This window comes from Lontra canadensis, unplaced genomic scaffold (assembly GCF_010015895.1).
Source record: "Lontra canadensis isolate GAN:19392208 unplaced genomic scaffold, GSC_riverotter_1.0 scaffold4, whole genome shotgun sequence".
NCBI classification, from domain to species: domain Eukaryota; kingdom Metazoa; phylum Chordata; class Mammalia; order Carnivora; family Mustelidae; genus Lontra; species Lontra canadensis.
In genome coordinates, this window is record NW_022630998.1 from 52123303 (window position 1) to 52142780 (window position 19478).

At 38.0% G+C, this 19478-nt stretch overlaps 1 protein-coding gene across 1 annotated transcript in view; it reads right to left on the reverse strand.

The window, feature by feature from the left end:
- The window catches only part of IL31RA (interleukin 31 receptor A), an 88015-nt gene that overhangs the window by 29028 nt on the left and 39509 nt on the right, over positions 1–19478 (reverse strand). The window contains exons 3-6 of the mRNA XM_032844038.1: positions 12005–12122; positions 8146–8327; positions 5476–5627; positions 339–504 (exon numbers count right to left, since the gene is read on the reverse strand). Of these exons, the coding sequence (XP_032699929.1) occupies positions 339–504; positions 5476–5627; positions 8146–8327; positions 12005–12122 (618 nt within the window). The remainder of the gene's footprint in view (positions 1–338; positions 505–5475; positions 5628–8145; positions 8328–12004; positions 12123–19478) is intronic.

Below are 19478 nucleotides of genomic sequence, written 5' to 3' on the forward strand. Positions count from 1 at the left end.
TGGTAGCTCCAAGGTTTACAATATACAGCTTTAATTTATCATAGGATATCTTTAAATAATATTATAGTACTTCACATAGAGTATAAGAAGTTTCTAAGAGTATTAAAGATGTGCTCTTTTGCCTTTGGGGCAAAAAGATGTTAACTAAGGCCATCTGAGGAAGGCTGGCTTACCGTGTGGGCTCAGCTGGGCACAGTGAGTACCCTGTGGAGAGGGAATGTACAGACTGCCAGAGTCCATGATTCCCAAGTACAGAGTTTGATGAAACCCAATAAGGCTCGGCCCAGGTCACCCAAAACCAGACCAGGAAGAAAAGAAATTGCAAGGGACCAGCTTGCCTTCTTCCTCAGTTGTTCCCACTTTCTCTTGGCTCCAAACACTCCAGAACATGGACTCCACTGGGGCACATCGCAGAGCTACAACATACTCCGTAAAAGCCTGCAGCCCTGTGAGGTTGTAGGTCTCATCTCTATCTATATCTTCTTTGGTGAAGTTGATTTCCATCTAAAAGACAGAGATAAACCTGAACTAGATGGGAGACCTCTTTTATCTTTCCATTTTTCCTCTCCATTCCTCAATCATTTCAGAACTAGAAGCACTGTACCTCGAGTTTTAAAAAATATAATATTCATAAATAAACTTCCACGCATGCCCAGGGATCATTTGTGCCTGAGCAGATGTGAGTCACCCCACGAACAACCACCCTCCTCAATTCCTCTCTCTACGCTTGGAAGGCAGAGGTCCCTGCCCCTGGGCTGGACGTGAATGAGTAGTCTTGTTGTTTTGGAAAATACAAGGTGGAGTCCTAGGACCCAGGCAACCCAGGTCTCAGTTTAAAAACAGCAGATGACTCCAACACCTAGATATAAGGCCTCACATAACAGTAGGCAACAGAGACATTACTTAGTGGCATCACATTCAAACTCAGGTCATGGATAAGACCTCAAAAGTTAAGTGACCATGGATTACCTCAGGGTTTGTTATGAGCAGAACTGAGATCAGAACACAGATTTCATCCCTCCTAGACCCTTTCCCTTTATCCAAATTTTCCACAGCAAATTATTGATCTTTGGGTGACCAGTAGGGCTGCCAAGGATCTCAGCAGCCTGGATGCATGCATTCATTTTGACATTCTTTTGTGGTATGGAGAGAGAGAGTTAAATAAATCACCTCTCCTTTCTAGACCTCAGTATCTTCACTAGTAAAATGAACACATTGCTTTATATAGTCTATAAAGTCCCTTTTGGATCCAATTTTCCAAGCAAAACTAAAAATTCAGAGACTTGTTTTTGAGCATGATCACTGTTGCTGCAATAAGAACTTTCAGCTGTTGGATTATATGAACTCATATTGAATTCATTAATAAACTGCACTAATGGGCATATCTATTTTGTGAGGATTCCCACTAGTCCCATAAAACCTTGTGAGAGAAGGAAGTTCTGACATTTCCCATATGTATATAACAGCTATGAAAATAAGCATAGAATGATAGGTGTTAGGCCTAAAGGAAACTGGGCAAAATGACAATGTGCATATGTGGCAAAAAGCTGAGCATCCCAGCTGCAAATGGACACTTGTGAGCTCCCAGCCTAGTAAGATGGTGCTGGGAAAAGGATGTAGGAGCCAAAGGTGAGGATTGTTTCATGCTGAATCCAAAGTTCCCTGAGCTCCCTCCTCCAGTCACCCTTGGAAATGTTGCAATGGCAGAACAGGGTCACTGGGACAACCCATCCTCTCCGGGAGAGTAACCTCTGCAGCTTAAGCCTAGTTATGGGGCCCAAGAGAAACCAGATTAAGATCTTTGGGAGAAAGGCAACCACATGGTGACTTCCATACATGAATCAAAATGAAAACCATATTAATCTACAAAATAAGTACAAGGGAGTCTAATAAAGTTCTGTTTTCCTTTTATGCTCTTTTAAATATATAATATTCTTTTAAAATGATCTTTTGAAGTTTTCTTCCTGCTTTACTAGCCTCCTCAAGCACATGCTTGGCTTGTGTGTTGGGGGTCCTCGCATTCATTCGCAGAAAGCTCTGTCTAATGTAACTATGCAAGAATGTTCTTTTCAGCTCTACCGCTAAAGCAAAAAAAAAAAAAAAAAAATTTCTGCTCAGTGTTTCAAACAGTGTGCCTGCCTGAAAGGCTTTTTTTAGTTTGGCTTTTTTGTCTAGGCAAGTGCATTTGGCCCTTACAGGGTCCAGAACAAACTGATCCTCCTTATATGGGCTTAACTAAAACTTTCCCAGCTCAACACAGACAACGGGCTCCTAATAAAACACTAATTAACTTCAGGTTTGTTTCTAACAATCTTTGGTACTTTGTGCCAAATCCTAGCTTGCCCAAAGTGTTTATGTTTTAAAAGATGAGTCAAAAGTGTTGGTACAAAGCCTAAGCCTAAATCAAACTCTCAAAACAGTCTTGAGATCTTTGGCAGAGTGTTTATATGGTTGAGACTTATACAGGCAGAAGCTCCTTAGAACAGGCAACAGGAAGATGGTCTGGAGGTTGCTAAAATATGGTCAAATGAGTGACAACCTAGGGTCAGATAACCTGGGCTCAGGTTTGCAACCTACAAAACTTGTAGTCTTGGACAGGTGATTTAAGCTCTCTACATCACAATTTCCTAATCTGTAAAAGGAAGAATAGTGATGCCTCATTGACAAGATAAATGCAAGGATTAAATAGTCTGGAGTATAAGAAAGCGTTTTTCAACCCGTATAGCATCATACAAATGTTAAGTCTTGCCATATGGCTGTATGGTTTTTGTTGTTGTTGTTGTTGTTGTTGTTGTTGTTGTTGTTTTACAGTCTAAAGCACAGAGAGATAACTTTAAATGACTGTGCTGAGGGTTAAGTGCAGTGACAGAGGAGGAGCACCTAGCTCAGGTTCTCAGAAGGAAATATGTCAGAACTGAGTTCTGAGACATGAACAGATTCAGCAAAGTTTGGGAAAGGGTGAGAGGTGCAAAAATGAGACAGAATAGTGAAACAACATGACATAAGGGAAACTAGCAATTTAGAACTACTAGAGAATCAAGGGCAGGATAATGATGAGGTTGGAAGGATTGATAAGCAGCAGGTCTTGGAGGGTTAAACATTTGGACCTTTTTCCATGGAAAGGTTGGGTTGGTGTAATTGCATTTAGAACTGATTTTGTCTGAAAACTGAAAGGAGAAAGACACTAAATACACATTCCACTTTCCCTCTCATTTCCTTCACAAGAGCAGGAGAGAGGACCTCTCATCTCAGGGACTGGAAGGAATAAAGCTAAGAAGAGTGCAGATGTAGGTGGGTTTGCCAAAGAAGTGGCCTAGAGGATGCTGTATGCTCCGGTAGTTTACACCTGCTGATCTCACTTAGTGTTGTGCATGGCTCAGTAATTTTCTAGAGGAACAGAGATCTTGGTTTATTTTTCCTGTTGAGTCCTATCTCAGCAGCCATAGGACTCTAGGCTCAGACAAAGAGAATAAACCCAAGGGCACACCACTCTAGCAAGTCCTCATGTTTACTTAGAATATAATATGTGATGTAAGGAAGATGAGTTTATGCTCTGCCAGGAATTGCCTTGTCTAGAAGTTCCCTTCTATGTTTCCCAAAACTACAAATTAATGAGTCTTATGTTACATGTAGTCTAGTACTAGTAGAATGATTCCAGAGCTGACATGGAAAGGAAGCTGAGAGGAGTGGACATCATTGTTTCTCTTGTGTTAAATACAAGACAAGTGAAACTTAACCAACTTTCTTTTCTGAAAGTGTTCTAGGTTAAGAGACAATGCAATAGATAAAGTATCTTTGAATTTCAGCAAAGGAGAATCTAGCAATAGTGTCATGGACAAGTTGGAAAAAGATGGGCTGAATGATTATAGTGGTAATTCATTATATTCACAGAAACCTGGATAAATGGCCACACTCAAAGAAAAAGAGGTTGATATCTCTGAGTAGTCTCTAATGTTTTGCCACAGGGCTCTGACATAGTCACAGATGGACAGATCTGTTTTTATTAACTATCAGATAAAGATATAGAAATAAGAGTGATCCAAGCCAAAAATATTACAAAGTTAGAAAGTAAAAAGTTAAATGTATGTCTTAGGTGATAAAATAAAGACTCTAAATTGGCTGAAATGATGGATATAACCAACATGAAGAAATACAACAAGAATAAATAAAACACCTACACTTACCTTAATAAACAAGTTATAAGATAGTAGACATGTGTTTTCCTAGAACATCTTGTGTGGGGGTAAAAAGTCCTGAAAATTTAACTGATTTAACTGGCTAGGAGATAATTAAGAGTCAATAATATTTAGTGGTTACAAAAAAACTTGATATAATTTCAGGTTGCATTGATGGAGATATGGGAATACCCTCTAAACTCTGAAGTTAGAAATGACTTAAGATATAAGACTTTATGGATAAAAGAAAAGATTGAGAAAATTTGATAATATTAAAATTAAGAAGTTCTGCTCCAAAATAACCATTAGAAGAGTTAAAAGGCAAACCACTAGTCAGAAGTGTTTGCAACACACATAACAAACAAAAAACTCATAATTAAATATATAAGAAACTCCTACAAGTCAATTTAAAACTCAGACCACCCACTAGAAAAAAACGTGCAAAAACTTAAATCAACATTTCACAAAGGAGGACTCCAAATAGCCAATAAACACCTGAGAAGGTAAATGAGCTCATTAAAAGTCAGGTAAATGCAAATTAAAGCCATGATTCCTCTGCGTTTATATAATGGAGTATTAAGCAACAATGAAAATATATAAACTCCAGGATTATATAACATGGAAGAATCTTAAAAGTGCAATATTGAAAGAAGCCAAATATTTACAAAACACAAAATATATGGATTCCCATTATGTAATGTCTCAAACTATGTTGTTTGGGGATGCAGGTTTAAATTGCCAACCCATAAGAAAAAGTGAAGAAGTATTTACCATGAAAAATCAAAACAAAAGCTCTAGGGACATATGGCGATTATCTTCAGGAAAGGACGGCCGGGGACCTTGGCATGCTATTTTGGACCTCACTGGTTTTTAACATAAGTGCTTACTTAATAATAATTTATTAAATGTAATATTTAGCTTTTGTTCACTTTTCTAAATATGTCATATATCACAATTTCATAAAAGTTTGAAAAAATAAAACAGGAAATGGCCAAGCTGTAGAATCTCTGGCCACCAACACATCTAGACATAAATCAGAGCAGAATGCAAAAGTAAATTTCTCACTTTTTAATAAGTGGTGCTTATTAAAGTGTGCTCAGAATGCAAGATGCCTACATTGAAACACTTATACATTCTAAAAGGCTGAAAAGGGAAACTGGGATGAAAAGTACTCACTATTGTCTGTCTTCCATTTTTAAGGTAGAAAATGGGGGGAGAAATGATTCAGGCTCAAAAAAAGGTTATCAATAATATTCTTCTCTGGGCCCTCTAATAGAAACATCATAATGGCATAACTTACCCAGTGGACACTATTTACTGTTCTGAATCGAAGAGTATATTTTAAAGTAGATGAAAGAGGAGCCAACACAGGCCTTATCCATTTTATTTGAAGCATTCGTTTGATGCCCAAAACTGATTGCACACTGAAAATCTCAGGTGGTTCAATTTTCACTGAAAATAAAAATCATCATAAATTTTCTCATATATGCAAAAAGATCAGAAAATGCTAGTAACATCCATCTAAAACTGAAAAAAAGAAAACTAGAAAGGAAATGATAATGCATATTTTGTAGCTGGCTATATGCAGATGGCGTTGGGAAGGCAGGGCAAAAGGAATGGTGCCACGCCTGTTTCTCCCACCCCTCCCCACCACCAAAAAAAGAATGGCCAGTGAGGAGAAGATACATTTCTATGACTTTTCTGCAAATGCACCTTTTACTGAGTGATTCAGATCTTATGCCAAGAAGAAAGGAGGTCAAAAGAAGAGATCACACAACTAGAAAATGGTCTGTTTCCCTTATCTCCACTCCCTTCAACCTCTCTTTCCTCAACCCCCAAAAGTGTCCAGTAGAAAGCATCTCTCACTTCCCTTGAATGTTACAAACATTATCACTCAAAATCTTTCTCTTTCAAAATACATAATATTTTTCTGGTTTTAAAAGTAGCATATGCTCATTCCAAAATCTTTTTTAAATATGGAAAAATACAAAGAAAATGTTTAAATTAGGGGTGCCTGGGTGGCTTAGTCGTTAAACATCTGCCTTTGGCTCAGGTCATGATCCCAGGTTCCTGTGAACAAGCCCTGCATCGGACTCCCTGCTTAGCAGGAAGCCTGCTCCTCCCTCTCCCATACCCTCTGCTTGTGTTCCCTCTCTTGCTGTGTTTCTTTCTATCAAATAAATAAATAAACCCTTAAAAAAAAAAAAAAGAAAGAAAAATTTAAATCCTCCATAATGCCATAAACCAGAGCCACTGTAATGTTCTGGTGTATTTCCAGGCTTTTTTCTATGTAAGTATTTGTGTATATATTTTTTTAAGATTTTATTTATTTATTTGACAGAGAGATCACAAGCAGGCAGAGAGGCAGGCAGAGAGAAAGGAGGAATCAGGCTCCCCGCTGAGCAGAGAGTCTGATGCGGGGCTCGATTCCAGGACCCTGAGATCATGACCTGAGCCAAAGACAGCAGCTTAACCCACTGAGCCACCCAGGAGCCCCTATTTGTGTATTTTTAAAACAAAATTAATATTATGTTAAATAAAACCATTGTCTTCTTAAATAACACTATTCAATCAGCATATATCCTCTTGCATTAGAAATTCTAAAAACAATGATTTTAACAAGATTGGAGGACATAAAATTAATATACAGAAATCTGTTGCACTTCTATACACTAGTAATGAAGTAGGAGAAAGACAAATTAAGAAAACAATCCCACTTGCAATTGCATCAAAAAGAATAAAATGCCTAGGAATACATATAAACAAAGAAGCGAAAGACCTGTACTTTGAAAACTACAAGACACTGATGAAAGAAATTGAAGACAAGACTAACAACTAAAAAGATATATCATGCTCATGGATTGGACGAATTACAATGTTCTAAACGCCCATACAACCCAAAGCAAAATACAGATTCAATGCAGTCCCTATCAAAATAACAACAACACTTTTCACAGAACTGGAAAAAATACTAAAATATGTATGGAACCACAAAAGACCCCAAATAATCAAATCAATCTTGAAAAAACAAGAATAAAGCTAAAGGTATCACAATCCAAGACTTCAAGCTATAGTAATCAAAACAATATAGCACAGGCATAAAAACAGACACATAGATCAGTGGAACAGAATAGAGAATCCAGAAAGAAACACAAACTTATATCATCTATTAATATATAACAAAGAAGGCAAGAAGATACAATGGGGAAAAGACAGTCTCTTCAATAAATGGCTGGGAAAACTAGACAGCTACATGCAAAAGAATGAAACTGGACCATTTTCTCACACCATGTACAAAAATAAACTCAACATGGGTTAAACACTTAAATGTGAGACCTGAAACCATAAAATTCCTAAAGAAAACAAAGCAATCTCTTGGACATTGGCCTTAGCAACATTTTTCTAGATACGTCTCTTCAGGCAAGGGAAATAAAAGCAAAAACAAACAAACTATTGGACTTCATCAAAATAAAAAGCTTTTGCACAGTGAAGAAAATCATCAACAAAATGAAAAAGCAATTTACTGAATGGGTAAAGACATTTGCAAATGATATATCCAATTACAGGCTAATACGCAAAATATATGAAGAACTCATACAACTCAAAACCAAAAAACACACACACAATTTGAATTTAAAAATGGGCAGAAGACCTGAATAGACATTTTCCAAAGATAAAAAGAAGACCAAAAGATACATGCAAAGATGCACAACATCACTCACAATTGGAGAAATGCAAATCAAAACCACAAAGAGATATCACCTCATACCAGTGAGAATGACTAGTATCAAAAAGACAAGAAATATCAAGCATTGGTGAGGATGTGGAGAGAAAGGAACCCTCATACATATCCACAACCCTTGGTATACCTACTATCTCCTTGAGCTTTGAGTTTACATCTCTTCTGAAAAAAGAGGGGAGGGGTTATCTTTTAATAATAGAGCATATACAAATAAAAAATGATACTTACTTATGGCATCTAAGTTCCAATGTGTTATATCAGAATTAATTGTACCATCTGCATTTTGAGCTTCCACTTGAATGGTGTAATTATCTGGGTTTGTTATTGTTGGAGGAAGAAAGGAGCAAGAAGCATGATTTCCCCTTGTAGAATTATCAGTTGGGCAAATATCACTTTTGTATCCATAAGAGCTTTGAAGGAAAAAGCATTCAACATGAATTTAGTAGTTTGGAAACAAAGCCATACTTAATATATTAAGCATGTATTTATTAGTTTCACTCTGGGTTTCTCTTAAGGACTATATCATCTCAAATATGATGCTCCTTTCTCCAAATTCCTTCCTCATCTCTTCCAAGGAGAGAACAAAGTTACCCGTTTCTTGCCTGAGATGTTATGAGCCATAGAGACTTCCTTGGAACACTGTTAAGTCCAGGAAAATCTATGCTTGTAATACATTTCCTATTGGTAAGAAATACTGACTAGGATCCTGAAAACACCAGATTCTAGCATTGAGAAATTATCCTTAAAAGAAAAATAAAATCAAAGAGGATTTGTTAAATAAACTATGATAGATACATAAATAGAATTAAAATAGTTTTTAATAAATCAAGTTACTGATATGGAAAGATGCCCATACTCCTATTGGTGGTGAAAGGGGAAAAAAAAGGATGTGTATTATGTACATAATAATCACATTTATATAAACATATATTTATGTAACCATTCTCAGAGATGTCTGAAAAGTATTCATCAAAATGTTAAAATTTTACCTCTGGTGGTGGAATTTCAAGTGATTTTTTTTTTTACACTCTTTATATTTTTCAGATAGAATTTTTATCACTGCCATATATTATTTTCAGAAAACTCATTAAATTTTTTTCCTGGGCATAAAGATAACTTAAGTCCTATCAAGCTATAACTTAATGAAGATAAGTACAAAGATTGGTAGGAATCCAATAGGTGGGTACAGACCTAGTCCCCATGGCTGGGGGATGATGATATAGGAGATGAAATAGGCAGGAAACATCCTACTTTGCAAGATGCCAATATTCGCTGGGGCTGGGCGCAATGGAGCAAAACGTAAATGTACAGAAGCACGGAATTTTGAAAGTAGAAAAGACTTTAAAGGCTTTCTACTATTGTTGAGCAGTGCAAAAACAGCCTCCAGAGTACTGTTGGGTCATGGTTCCAAGCACAAGCTCTGGAAGCCGACCAGGTTTGAATTCTGTGCCTTGGGTAAGTTTCCTAACCTCTCTGTGCCTGAGTTTTCTCATCTCTAAAATGAGAATAGTATTGTACCTATGACATAGCACTGTTATGAGGATGAAATGGGCTCATATGCATAAAGTTCTTTTAAAATGTCAGCCACGGGGCCCCCGCGTTGGGCTCTCTCCTCGGCAGGGAGCCTGCTTCCTCCTCTCTCTCTCTGCCTGCCTCTCTGCCTATTTGTGATCTCTGTCAAATAAAAATAAATAAATAAATAAAATAAAATGTCAGTCACTGGGTCTAACAGTGAAATGTTACTATCATTGTTATGAGTACTATCACTGTAGCTGAATATTTTTGCCTTTATTAATGCTGTAACCTCTAAAAAATAACCTTTCTTCCCTTTTCTGCGCCTCAAGGGCTCCTTCATACCTCAGTTCAAAAGTCACTCCCTCCCTGAAGGCATCCCAAGTCTCCTTATTCCTTCTCAAGGAAAAATCCATTCCTATCATTTCTGAGCATCAGTACGTTTTTGTTCACACCACTGACCCACCACCATCTATTCTCAGGGTTGACCATCCACAAGAAATGCTCCCATTCTACCTGGAAGAGATATTCTCAGTGATAAACTTACAAAACTACAAACCAGTCTGGGAGGCCTGGAGAGCCCAGCAGGCCTGGAGCCAACTACAGGGGTTGTATACAGACCTGAGAACACCCTGGTGTGAGGCACCATCTGACTTCAGCTCAGGTCAAGATCTCAGGCTCCTGGGACAGAGCCCCATGTTGAGCTCCCCGCTCAGCAGGGAGTCTGCTTGTCCCTTTCCTTCCCACCCCTGCCTCTACCTTGCCCTCCCCCTGCCCACGCTCTCTCTGTCTCTTTCTTAAATGAATAAATAAAATCTGAAGAAGAAAGGAAAAAAAAAAACATTCGTGTATATTTCCTACTTTTACAGGACCAATGGGTGAGAATAATGATAATCCATAGGGAGTGATGGAAGGAGGGAGGATGACTCCTTAAAAAAGAAAAATAGGGGTGGATCTGGGTGGCTCAGTGGGTTAACCCTCTGCCTTCAGCTCAGGTCATGATCCCACAGTCCTGGGATCGAGCCCCACATCAGGCTCTCTGCTCAGCAGGGAGCCTGCTTCCCCCTCTCTCTCTACCTGCCTCTCTGCCTACTTGTGATCTCTCTCTGTCAAATAAATAAATAAAATTAAATTTAAAAAAAAAAAAAAAGAAAAGAAAAGAAAAATAGGAGTACACTTGTTGAGGTTTCCAGATTTACATTCTACTGGTACTTTCTGTTCAACACCGGGCCTCGAACAAATAAGTCTGAGAGAAGGTAAGACACTTGGACCATGGATTAGTGGGCCTTTATCACTCTGATCTTCAGAAGCAGGACTCAGCAAACTAGGCCTGCTGACCAAATACAGCCCATCTCTTCTTCTTGTAAGGCACAGAGGCTAAGAACAGGTTTTACATTTTTAAGTGGTTGGGGAAAACACAGAAAAAGAAAAATACTTTGTGGTGTGTGAAAATTATATGAAATTCAAATTTCAGTGTTCACAGATTAAGTTTTATTGAACAGTCTGGTCCCTTGGTTTACATACTGTATCTGTGGCAGCTTTCCTGCAACGGTAGTAGTATTCAGTCGTTTCAAAGAGATCCAGTCTCCTCTAGGCCTAAAATATTTACTGTCTGTCCCTTCATAGGAAAAGTTTCCTGCCCTCTATTTTAAATCATCTCCCTGATATATCACGGATACATGAGTACTGCAAAGAATAGTGTTTGCTTTTTTCCTTTTCTTCTACTGCAAAGCATGAAGTAGACTTCCCTGATAACACTAGTTACCAATTTTCAAGGAGTGGGGGAAAAAAGAACATATATGAGATCTTGTATTTAAAAACAAAACAAAACAAAAAGTTGGAATTACAAGCTCTCTTTCTGAAATGGAAAAAGTTTAAAGATTATCTTTCAATATTTCCTAACATGGGTTTCCTTATTCTTAGGGAACATGAAGGAAATAAAGTGTTTCATGAGCTATTTTCAAAATTTCAAAAAATTCCCTGCACATAGTCACTAAAACATCTAGCTTTTGGCTAGGATTATAATAAAAATTTTCAAATTTTTATTCTAATAGGATTAGAATAAAAAGGGATGCTTGAGATAGTGAAAATTTTGGGAATCACTGTTCTGGTGGAATATTGTTTGACAGGGGTCACACAGCAAATTAGTGGCAGACTGAGAAAAGTGGTCTCCCAGTTATGGGTTTATAACCCCACTTACTATAACTGAGTTCATGAAGAAGGAACAGTTTTATGGCACATTCTGGAAAGAGGACAAATATAGCTGAATATAGTAAATAAACAGATTTTTTCACTGTGCTTATAACTGGTGACCGCTCTCAGCCAAGTCAGTTCCTCTCGGAGGAGGTCATCATGAAGCTACATCTTCCCCCTCCCACTGCTGCAGCTGCAGATACTGTCACATGGCTATAGCAGCCAAGATGTCACCCTAGACATTGAACACAAATAGGGGTCAACCAGAAGCTATAATGAAGAAAACCTTTCATTTCATAAGTGTCTCGAATCATGAATGACCTAGGAGCCTCTGCCTCCTTCCCTTACTCCCACTGATAAGCACACAAGCTCCCATACTTACTAAGTTCTCTTTACTTTGTACCATGTATAACTGGCTTCTTTCTCTGGACTCCAGGTGCAAGTAAAATTTTCCTCATAGTAAAAGACACACGAAATGTTCTCAGGCTTAGCAGGCAGAACTAGATAAACAAACAAATACATACATACATAAATATATAAATATGTATACACACACACACACACACACACACACACACACTGACACAATCATTTCATGAAAACAGGCAGGTCAAAAGCTGGTCTTTTTTGGTTAGTTGATACATACAATAGATTCTCCCATTCATGGCCAAGGAAAGAATCTAACTCCCTTTCTTCAATTATTTCCCTTGGAGAACTAGATTTCTACCTTTAAAAAAAATACTTTTTACATTCTTAATCAAAAGCAACACTTATTTGTGGAGCATAACAAATAGCATGGAGGACAAGGGGAGATGGAGAGGAGAAGGGAGTTGAGGGAAATTGGAAGGGGAGGTGAACCATGAGAGACTATGGACTCTGAAAAACAATCTGAGGGTTTTGAAGGGGCGGGGGGTGGGAGGTTGGGGGATCCAGGTGGTGGGTATTGGAGAGGGCACGGATTGCATGGAGCACTGGGTGTGGTGCAAAAATAATGAATACTGTTACACTGAAAATATAAAAAATTTTAAAAAATTGAGATACAAAAAAACAAAAACAAAAAACAAAACAAAACAAAACAAAACAAAACAAAAAAGCAACATTTGAAAAGCAAAAATCTTTAAAATGCCAGGCAAATATAAAGTGTTAGTAAAATACTAAGTAAAGCATCAAATGATGGAACCAGTCTGGGTAACTGGGCAATGGATGAAATGTGGAAAAGAGAAAAACACAAAGTGTTCAACTATGCCACACTTCAACCTTATGAGCAGATGCTTAACTGACTGAGCCACCCAGGTGCCCCTACAGATGTATCCCAACCTTGAAGCACCCATTAGTCATCAGTGCAGTCAGATTTTCTATCTTGTGCTGCCGGGAAGACGGCAGAGTAGGAGGACCCTAACCTCACCTCATTCCACAGATACTACTAGATAACATTCATATCAGTTTGAATATTCCAAAAAAGAACCAAAGACTAAAAGAACAAACCCCACAAACAAAGGTAGAGAAAAGGCAGAGATGATATTTGAGACCTAAGGGGATCATGGCCATCCACAAACAGGAGGGAGCTGAGAGTATAGTGAAGGCAAGAAACAATCACACTGGGGACTCAAAATGGGGAAAACAAGCCCCCATAACATTTGACTTTGAAAACAAGAGGGGCCTGATGTTGTGAGTTACAAACAGTAGGACTCGAAGCCTGGAATTCTTAAAATAAGGTGTTTGGCTCTAGAAGAGCTCTGTGGGCCTTAGGAAGCGGAGTCCTCACCCTTAAACAGACAGCATGACAAGAAGCCTGAGCAGATACAGTGGAGAACCAGCAGTTTGAAAACCACTGGGTGGCAGGGGCTCCTGTGTGGATCATTTGGTTGGGTATCTGCCTCTTAATATCAGCTCAGGTCATGATCCCAGAGTTGTAGGATCAAGCCCTGTGTCCGGCTCTGCACCCAGCACAGAGTCTGCTTCAGATTCCCTCTCTCCTTTTCCTCAGCCCCTCCCCTGACTTGCATACTCTATAAACAAACAACAATAAATAAATAAATAAAATCTTATTAAAAAAAAGAAAGACAGAAAATCACTGGTGGCAAATGGGAGAGAGAGTGATTTACTTATTACTGGGAGTGTCTTGGAGAGCTATGGATCTCAGAAAAACTCCTCCAGGATCAAAGGAGTTGGTATGCACCATTTCCCACCCCTGCCCCCCAGCATAAACACATAGCAATCTGTGGGAATCAGCACTTTCCCCACATTCCCTACTTAACTTGCTTGCCCTGAGTCCCCCACCCCATGCTTCAAAGTATCTGCCCTGTCCAGCCACACTTGCCTCAGCCCCAGCAATGCAGAGCTCTCCCACAGAAGATCAATACAAACCTCACCAGCATTGCCTCTCCCGACCTGTGCCTTTTGCAAAGCCTAGGTCTTGGTGGTAGCAGGCTCTGCAAAAGCCTGAGGCTTTATTAAAAGTGCAAGACCATCCCACATGCCCTTTACAGATCCACTTAGGCTGGCCAGTACCAACAGCAGCTCCAGGTCTCAATTAGCAAGCAAACCAGAATTTACCTTGTTTAAATACAAGCCACAGCTGCGGGGAACCAACTACTACACACAACAGGCAAAGAGAGTCACTGTAGACACTGAACTAAAGCAAAAAGAGACAAGAACATAAGACACATGCAACTTCCAGAGGAGAAACTCCCTGAAGGACTAGGTCCTGGGGAACAGGGGACATTGCAGTGCAGGGTACTTCAGGACCTCTTCTTCCTAAAGTCATTACCTTCAAGAGCAGGAGACACAGCTGACTTATCTTGCATACAAAACAGACACAGACAGTTACCAAAAAATGAGATGACAGAGAAATATATCCAAGTGAAAGAATAGGACCAAACCAGAGCAAGAGATCTAAGCAAAAGAGACATAAGTAATATGCCTGATAGAGAATTTAAAGAATGATCATAAAGATACTCACTGGACTGCAGAAAAGGATAGAGGACATCAGTAAGACATTTAACAAAGAGATAAAAACAAATCAGAGATAAAGACCACGACAGATGAAATTAAAAATACACTTGATAGAATAAGTAGCAGGCTAAATGAAACAGAGAAATCATGACCTAGAAGACAGGGTAATAGACAGTAACCAAACTGAGCAAATGAGGGGGGGAAATTATGAAAATTGAGAACAGTCTGAGGGAACTCAGTGACTCCATCAAGTATGAAAACACATTATAGCAAGTCCAGAGGAAGAAAAGAGAGGGGGCAAAACATTTATCTGAAGAAATAAGAGCTGAAAACTTCCAAGAGACACAGAGTGCCCTTTGCAGATCCAAGAGGCACAGAGACCCTCATGGAACATTCTTCAGGCCACAAGACAAGTCTCAAAAAATTCAAAAAGATTGGAATCATAGATAGCATTCATTTTTTTCTGACCACAACACTATGAAACCAGAAGTCAACCACAGGAAAAAATCTGGAAAGACCACAAATTCACAGAGGTTAAACAAGATGCTACTAAACAATGAATGAGTCAAAAAAGAAATCAAAAGTAGAAATAAAAGATTCCCTGGTGGGGCGCCTGGGTGGCTCAGTGGGTTAAGCCACTGCCTTCAACTTGGGTCATGATCTCAGGGTCCTGGGATTGAGCCCCGCATCGGGCTCTCTGCTCAGCAGGGAGACTACTTTCCCTCTCTCTCTCTCTGCTTGCCTCTCTGCTTTCTTGTGATTTCTCTCTCTGTCAAATAAATAAAATCTTAAAAAAAAAAAAAAGATTCCCTGGAAACAAATGAAAATGAAAAGAGAATGGTTCAAATCTTTGGGACTTAGCAAAAGTGGTTCAAGAGGGAAGTTTATAGGAATATACACTTACTTCAAGAAGCAAAATACTCAAATAAACAACCTAACCTTATACCCAAAAGAGCTAGAAAAGAACAACAAACAAAACCACAAACCAGCAGAAGGAAAGAAATAATAAAGATTAGAACAGAAATAAATGATGTAGAAACTAAAAAACAATAGAACAGATCAATGACCAGGAGCTGGTTCTTTGAAAAGATCAAAAAAAATTGATAAACCTCTAGCCAGACTCATTAAAAAGAGAGAGATAGGGTCCAACTAAACAAAATCACAAATATAAAAGTGGAAATAACAACCAGAAAGACAAACAAATGTAAGAGAATGCTGTGAAAAATTACATGACCCAAAATGGACAACCTAGAAAAAATGGATAAATTCCTAGAAATATAAAACTACCAAAACTAAAGCAGGAAGAAATAGAAAATCTGAACAGATCCATTACTAGAAAGGAAATTGAGTCAGTACTCAATAAATTCCCAACAAACAAAAGTTCAGGACCAGACAGCTTCACAGGCAAATTCTACCAAACATATAAAGAAGATTTAATACCTATTCTTTGAAAACTATTCCAAAAAATAAAAGAGGAAGGAAAATTTCTAAATTCATTCCATGAAGCCAGCATTATCCTGATACCAAAACCAGATGAAGACTCCACCAAAAAAGAAAACTACAAGCCAATATCTCTGATGAATATAGATCCAAAAATCCTTAGCAAAACACCAGGAAACTGGTGTTTTAATGATACATTAAAAGAAGTTGTTCACCATGGTCAAGTGGGATTTATTCTAGGGTTGCAAGGGTAGTTCAATATTCTCAAATCAATCAGTGTGATATATCACACCTATAAAACAAATTATAAAAACCAAATGATCATTTCAATAGATGCAGAAAAACCATTTAACAAAGTATAACCCATTCATTTAAAAAAAAAAAAAAAAAACAACCCTCAACAAAATAGGGATAGAGGGAACATACCCCAATATAACAAAGGCCTTATATGAAAAACCCACAGCTGGGGTGCCTGGGTGGCTCAGTTGGTTAAATGTCTTCCTTCTGCTCAGGTCATGATCCCAGGGTCCTAGGATCCAGCCCCATGTCAGGCTATCTGTTCAGCAGGGAACCTCCTTTTCCCACTCTCTCTGCCCCTCTGCCTGCTTGTGCTTGCTCTCCGTCTCTCTCAAATTTTAAAAATCTTTAAAAAAAAAGAAAGTAAAACCTGCAGCCAACATCATAGTAATGAGAAAAAACTGAAAGCATTTCCCCCAAGATCAGGAATAAGACAAGGATGTCCACTCTCACCACTTTTATTCAACATAGTACTGGAAGTCCTAGCCACAGCAAGCAGACAACAAAAAGAAATAAAAGGCATCCAAATTGGTAAGGAAGAAGCAAAACTTTCACTATTTGCAGATGACGTGATACTATATATAGAAAATGCTTAAGACTACAGCAAAAAACTAGTGGAACTGATAAATGAATTCATTAAAGTCTCAGGATACAAAATCAACATACAGAAATCTGTTGCATTTAATATATTTAATAATGCTACTTTTATTTAATAATGCTACTAATAGTGAAGTAGCAGAAAGAGAAATTAAGAAAGCAATTCCATTTACAATTGCACCAAAAATAATGAAGTACCTAGGAATAAATTTAACCAAAGAGATGAAAGACCTATACTCTGAAAACTATAAGACATTGATGGAAGAAATTGAAGATGACACAAAGAAATGGAAAGATGTTCTATGCTTATAGACTAGAGGAAAAAAATACTACTCAAAGCAATATACACATTTAATGCAATCCCTAACAAAATACCAGCAGTATTTTTCACAGAACTAGAACAAACAACCCTAAAATTTGTATGGAACCACAAAGACCCCAAAGGGTCAAAGCAGTTTTGTTTGAAAAAGAAAAACAAAGCTGGAAGCATCACAATTTCATACTTCTAGTTATACTACAAAGTTGCAGTAATCAAAACTGTATAGTACTAGCACAAAAATCAGAATAGAATAGAAAACCTAGAGATAAATCCACAATTATGTGGTCCATTATTCTTCAACAAAGCAGGAACAAATACCCAATGAGACAAAGATAGTCTCTTCAACAAATGGTGTTGGAATAACTAGACAAAAATATGCAAAAGAGTGAAACTGGACCACTTTCTTACACCATACACAAAAATAAATTCAAAATGGATGAAAGACCTAAATGAACCTGAAACCATAAAAATCCTAGGAGATAGACAGGTAGTAATTTCTCCAACATCGGCTGTAGCAACAGTTTTCTAAATATAGGTCCTGAAGCAAGGGAAATAAAAGCAAAAACAAACTATTGGGACTTCACCAAAATAAAATGCTTCTGCATAGCAAAGAAAACAAGCAACAAAACCAAAAGACAACCAAGGGGATGGAGAAGATATTTGTAAACGACATCTCTGATAAAGGGTTATTACCCAAAATATATAAAGAGCTGACATAACTCACAAAAAAACCCCCAAATAATCCAATTTAAAAATGAACAAAAGACATACAGATATGTCTCCAAAGAAGACATCTGGATGGCCAACCAACACATGAAGAGATGCTCAACTTCACTCATCATCACACCTGTCAGAGGGTTAAAATCAAAACCACAAAAAAGTGTTAAGTTTTGGTAAGGAATTTGGTAAGGAATTTGGAGAAAAATGAACCCTCTTTGTTGGTGGAAATGTAAACTGGGAATGCCACTGTGGAAAATAGTATGGAGTTTCCTCAGTAAGTTAAAAATAGAACTACCCTACAATCCAGTAATCACACTATGAGGCATTTACCCCCAAAAATACAAAACACTAATTCAAAAGTATACATGCACCCCTATGTTTATTGCAGCATTATTTATAATAGTCAAGATATGAGAGCAGTCCAAGTGTCCAATGATAGATGAATGGATAAGGAAGATGTTACACACACACACACACACACACACACACAAACACACACAATGGAATATTATTCAACCATAAGAAAGAATGAAATCTTGTCGTTTGCAACAACATGGATGGAGCTAGAGAGTATAATGTTAAGCAAAGTAAGTCAGAGAAAGGCAAATACCATATGCTTTCACTCATATGTGGAATTTAAGAACAAAACAAATGAGCAAAAGGGAAAAAAGAGAGAGGCAAACCAAGAAACAAACTCTTAGAAAATAAACTAATGGTTCTAGGGAGGAGGTAGACAGGGGATGGGTGAAATAGGTGATGGGGTTTAAGGAGAGAATTATGATGAACACTGGGTGATGTATTGATGTGTTGAATCACTATACTGTTCCCCTGAAACTAATATAACACTGTATGTTAAGTACATTGGAATTAAATTAAAACAATTTTTTAAAAATTCCAGATTAACAAATTCCACACTTTACAACTGCCAGCAGGAATATGCAAAACCCAACAAGGTGGTGAACCAAAGGTCAGCGCATAATATCCCCAGAGGAACAACCTTCACACTTAGCAACTCTCTGCCTCCATGACTCAGAGATGATGGCAGTGGGCTCATGTGTGTGTGTGTATTTACACATGGGTTGGTCTTTAGTCCTTTGGACAAGTTTGTTTGTTTATTTATTTATTTTTTAAAGATTTTATTTTATTTGACAGAGAGAGAGATCACAAGTAGAGAGAGAGAGAGAGAGAGGAGGAAGCAGGCTCGCTGCCTAGCAGAGAGCCCGATGCGGGACTCAATCCCAGGACCCTGAGATCATGACCCGAGCTAAAGGCAGAGGCTTAACCCACTGAGCCACCCAGGCAGCCCCTGTTTGTTTATTTTTAATATTCATTGAATATTAGCTTGCCCCTTACTTCACTTCACACATTTCACTTAATACCCATCACACCAACTGTTAGCAGGATTTCAAAGTTAAGCCTTTGTTGGAGAACAAGGAAACAAGAAGTTTTTTCTTGTATCCCCGGAATATTCTTTCATCTTGTGTTATTCTCATTCTGGCCTCCTATAGTCATATTTTATTTCTTTTTC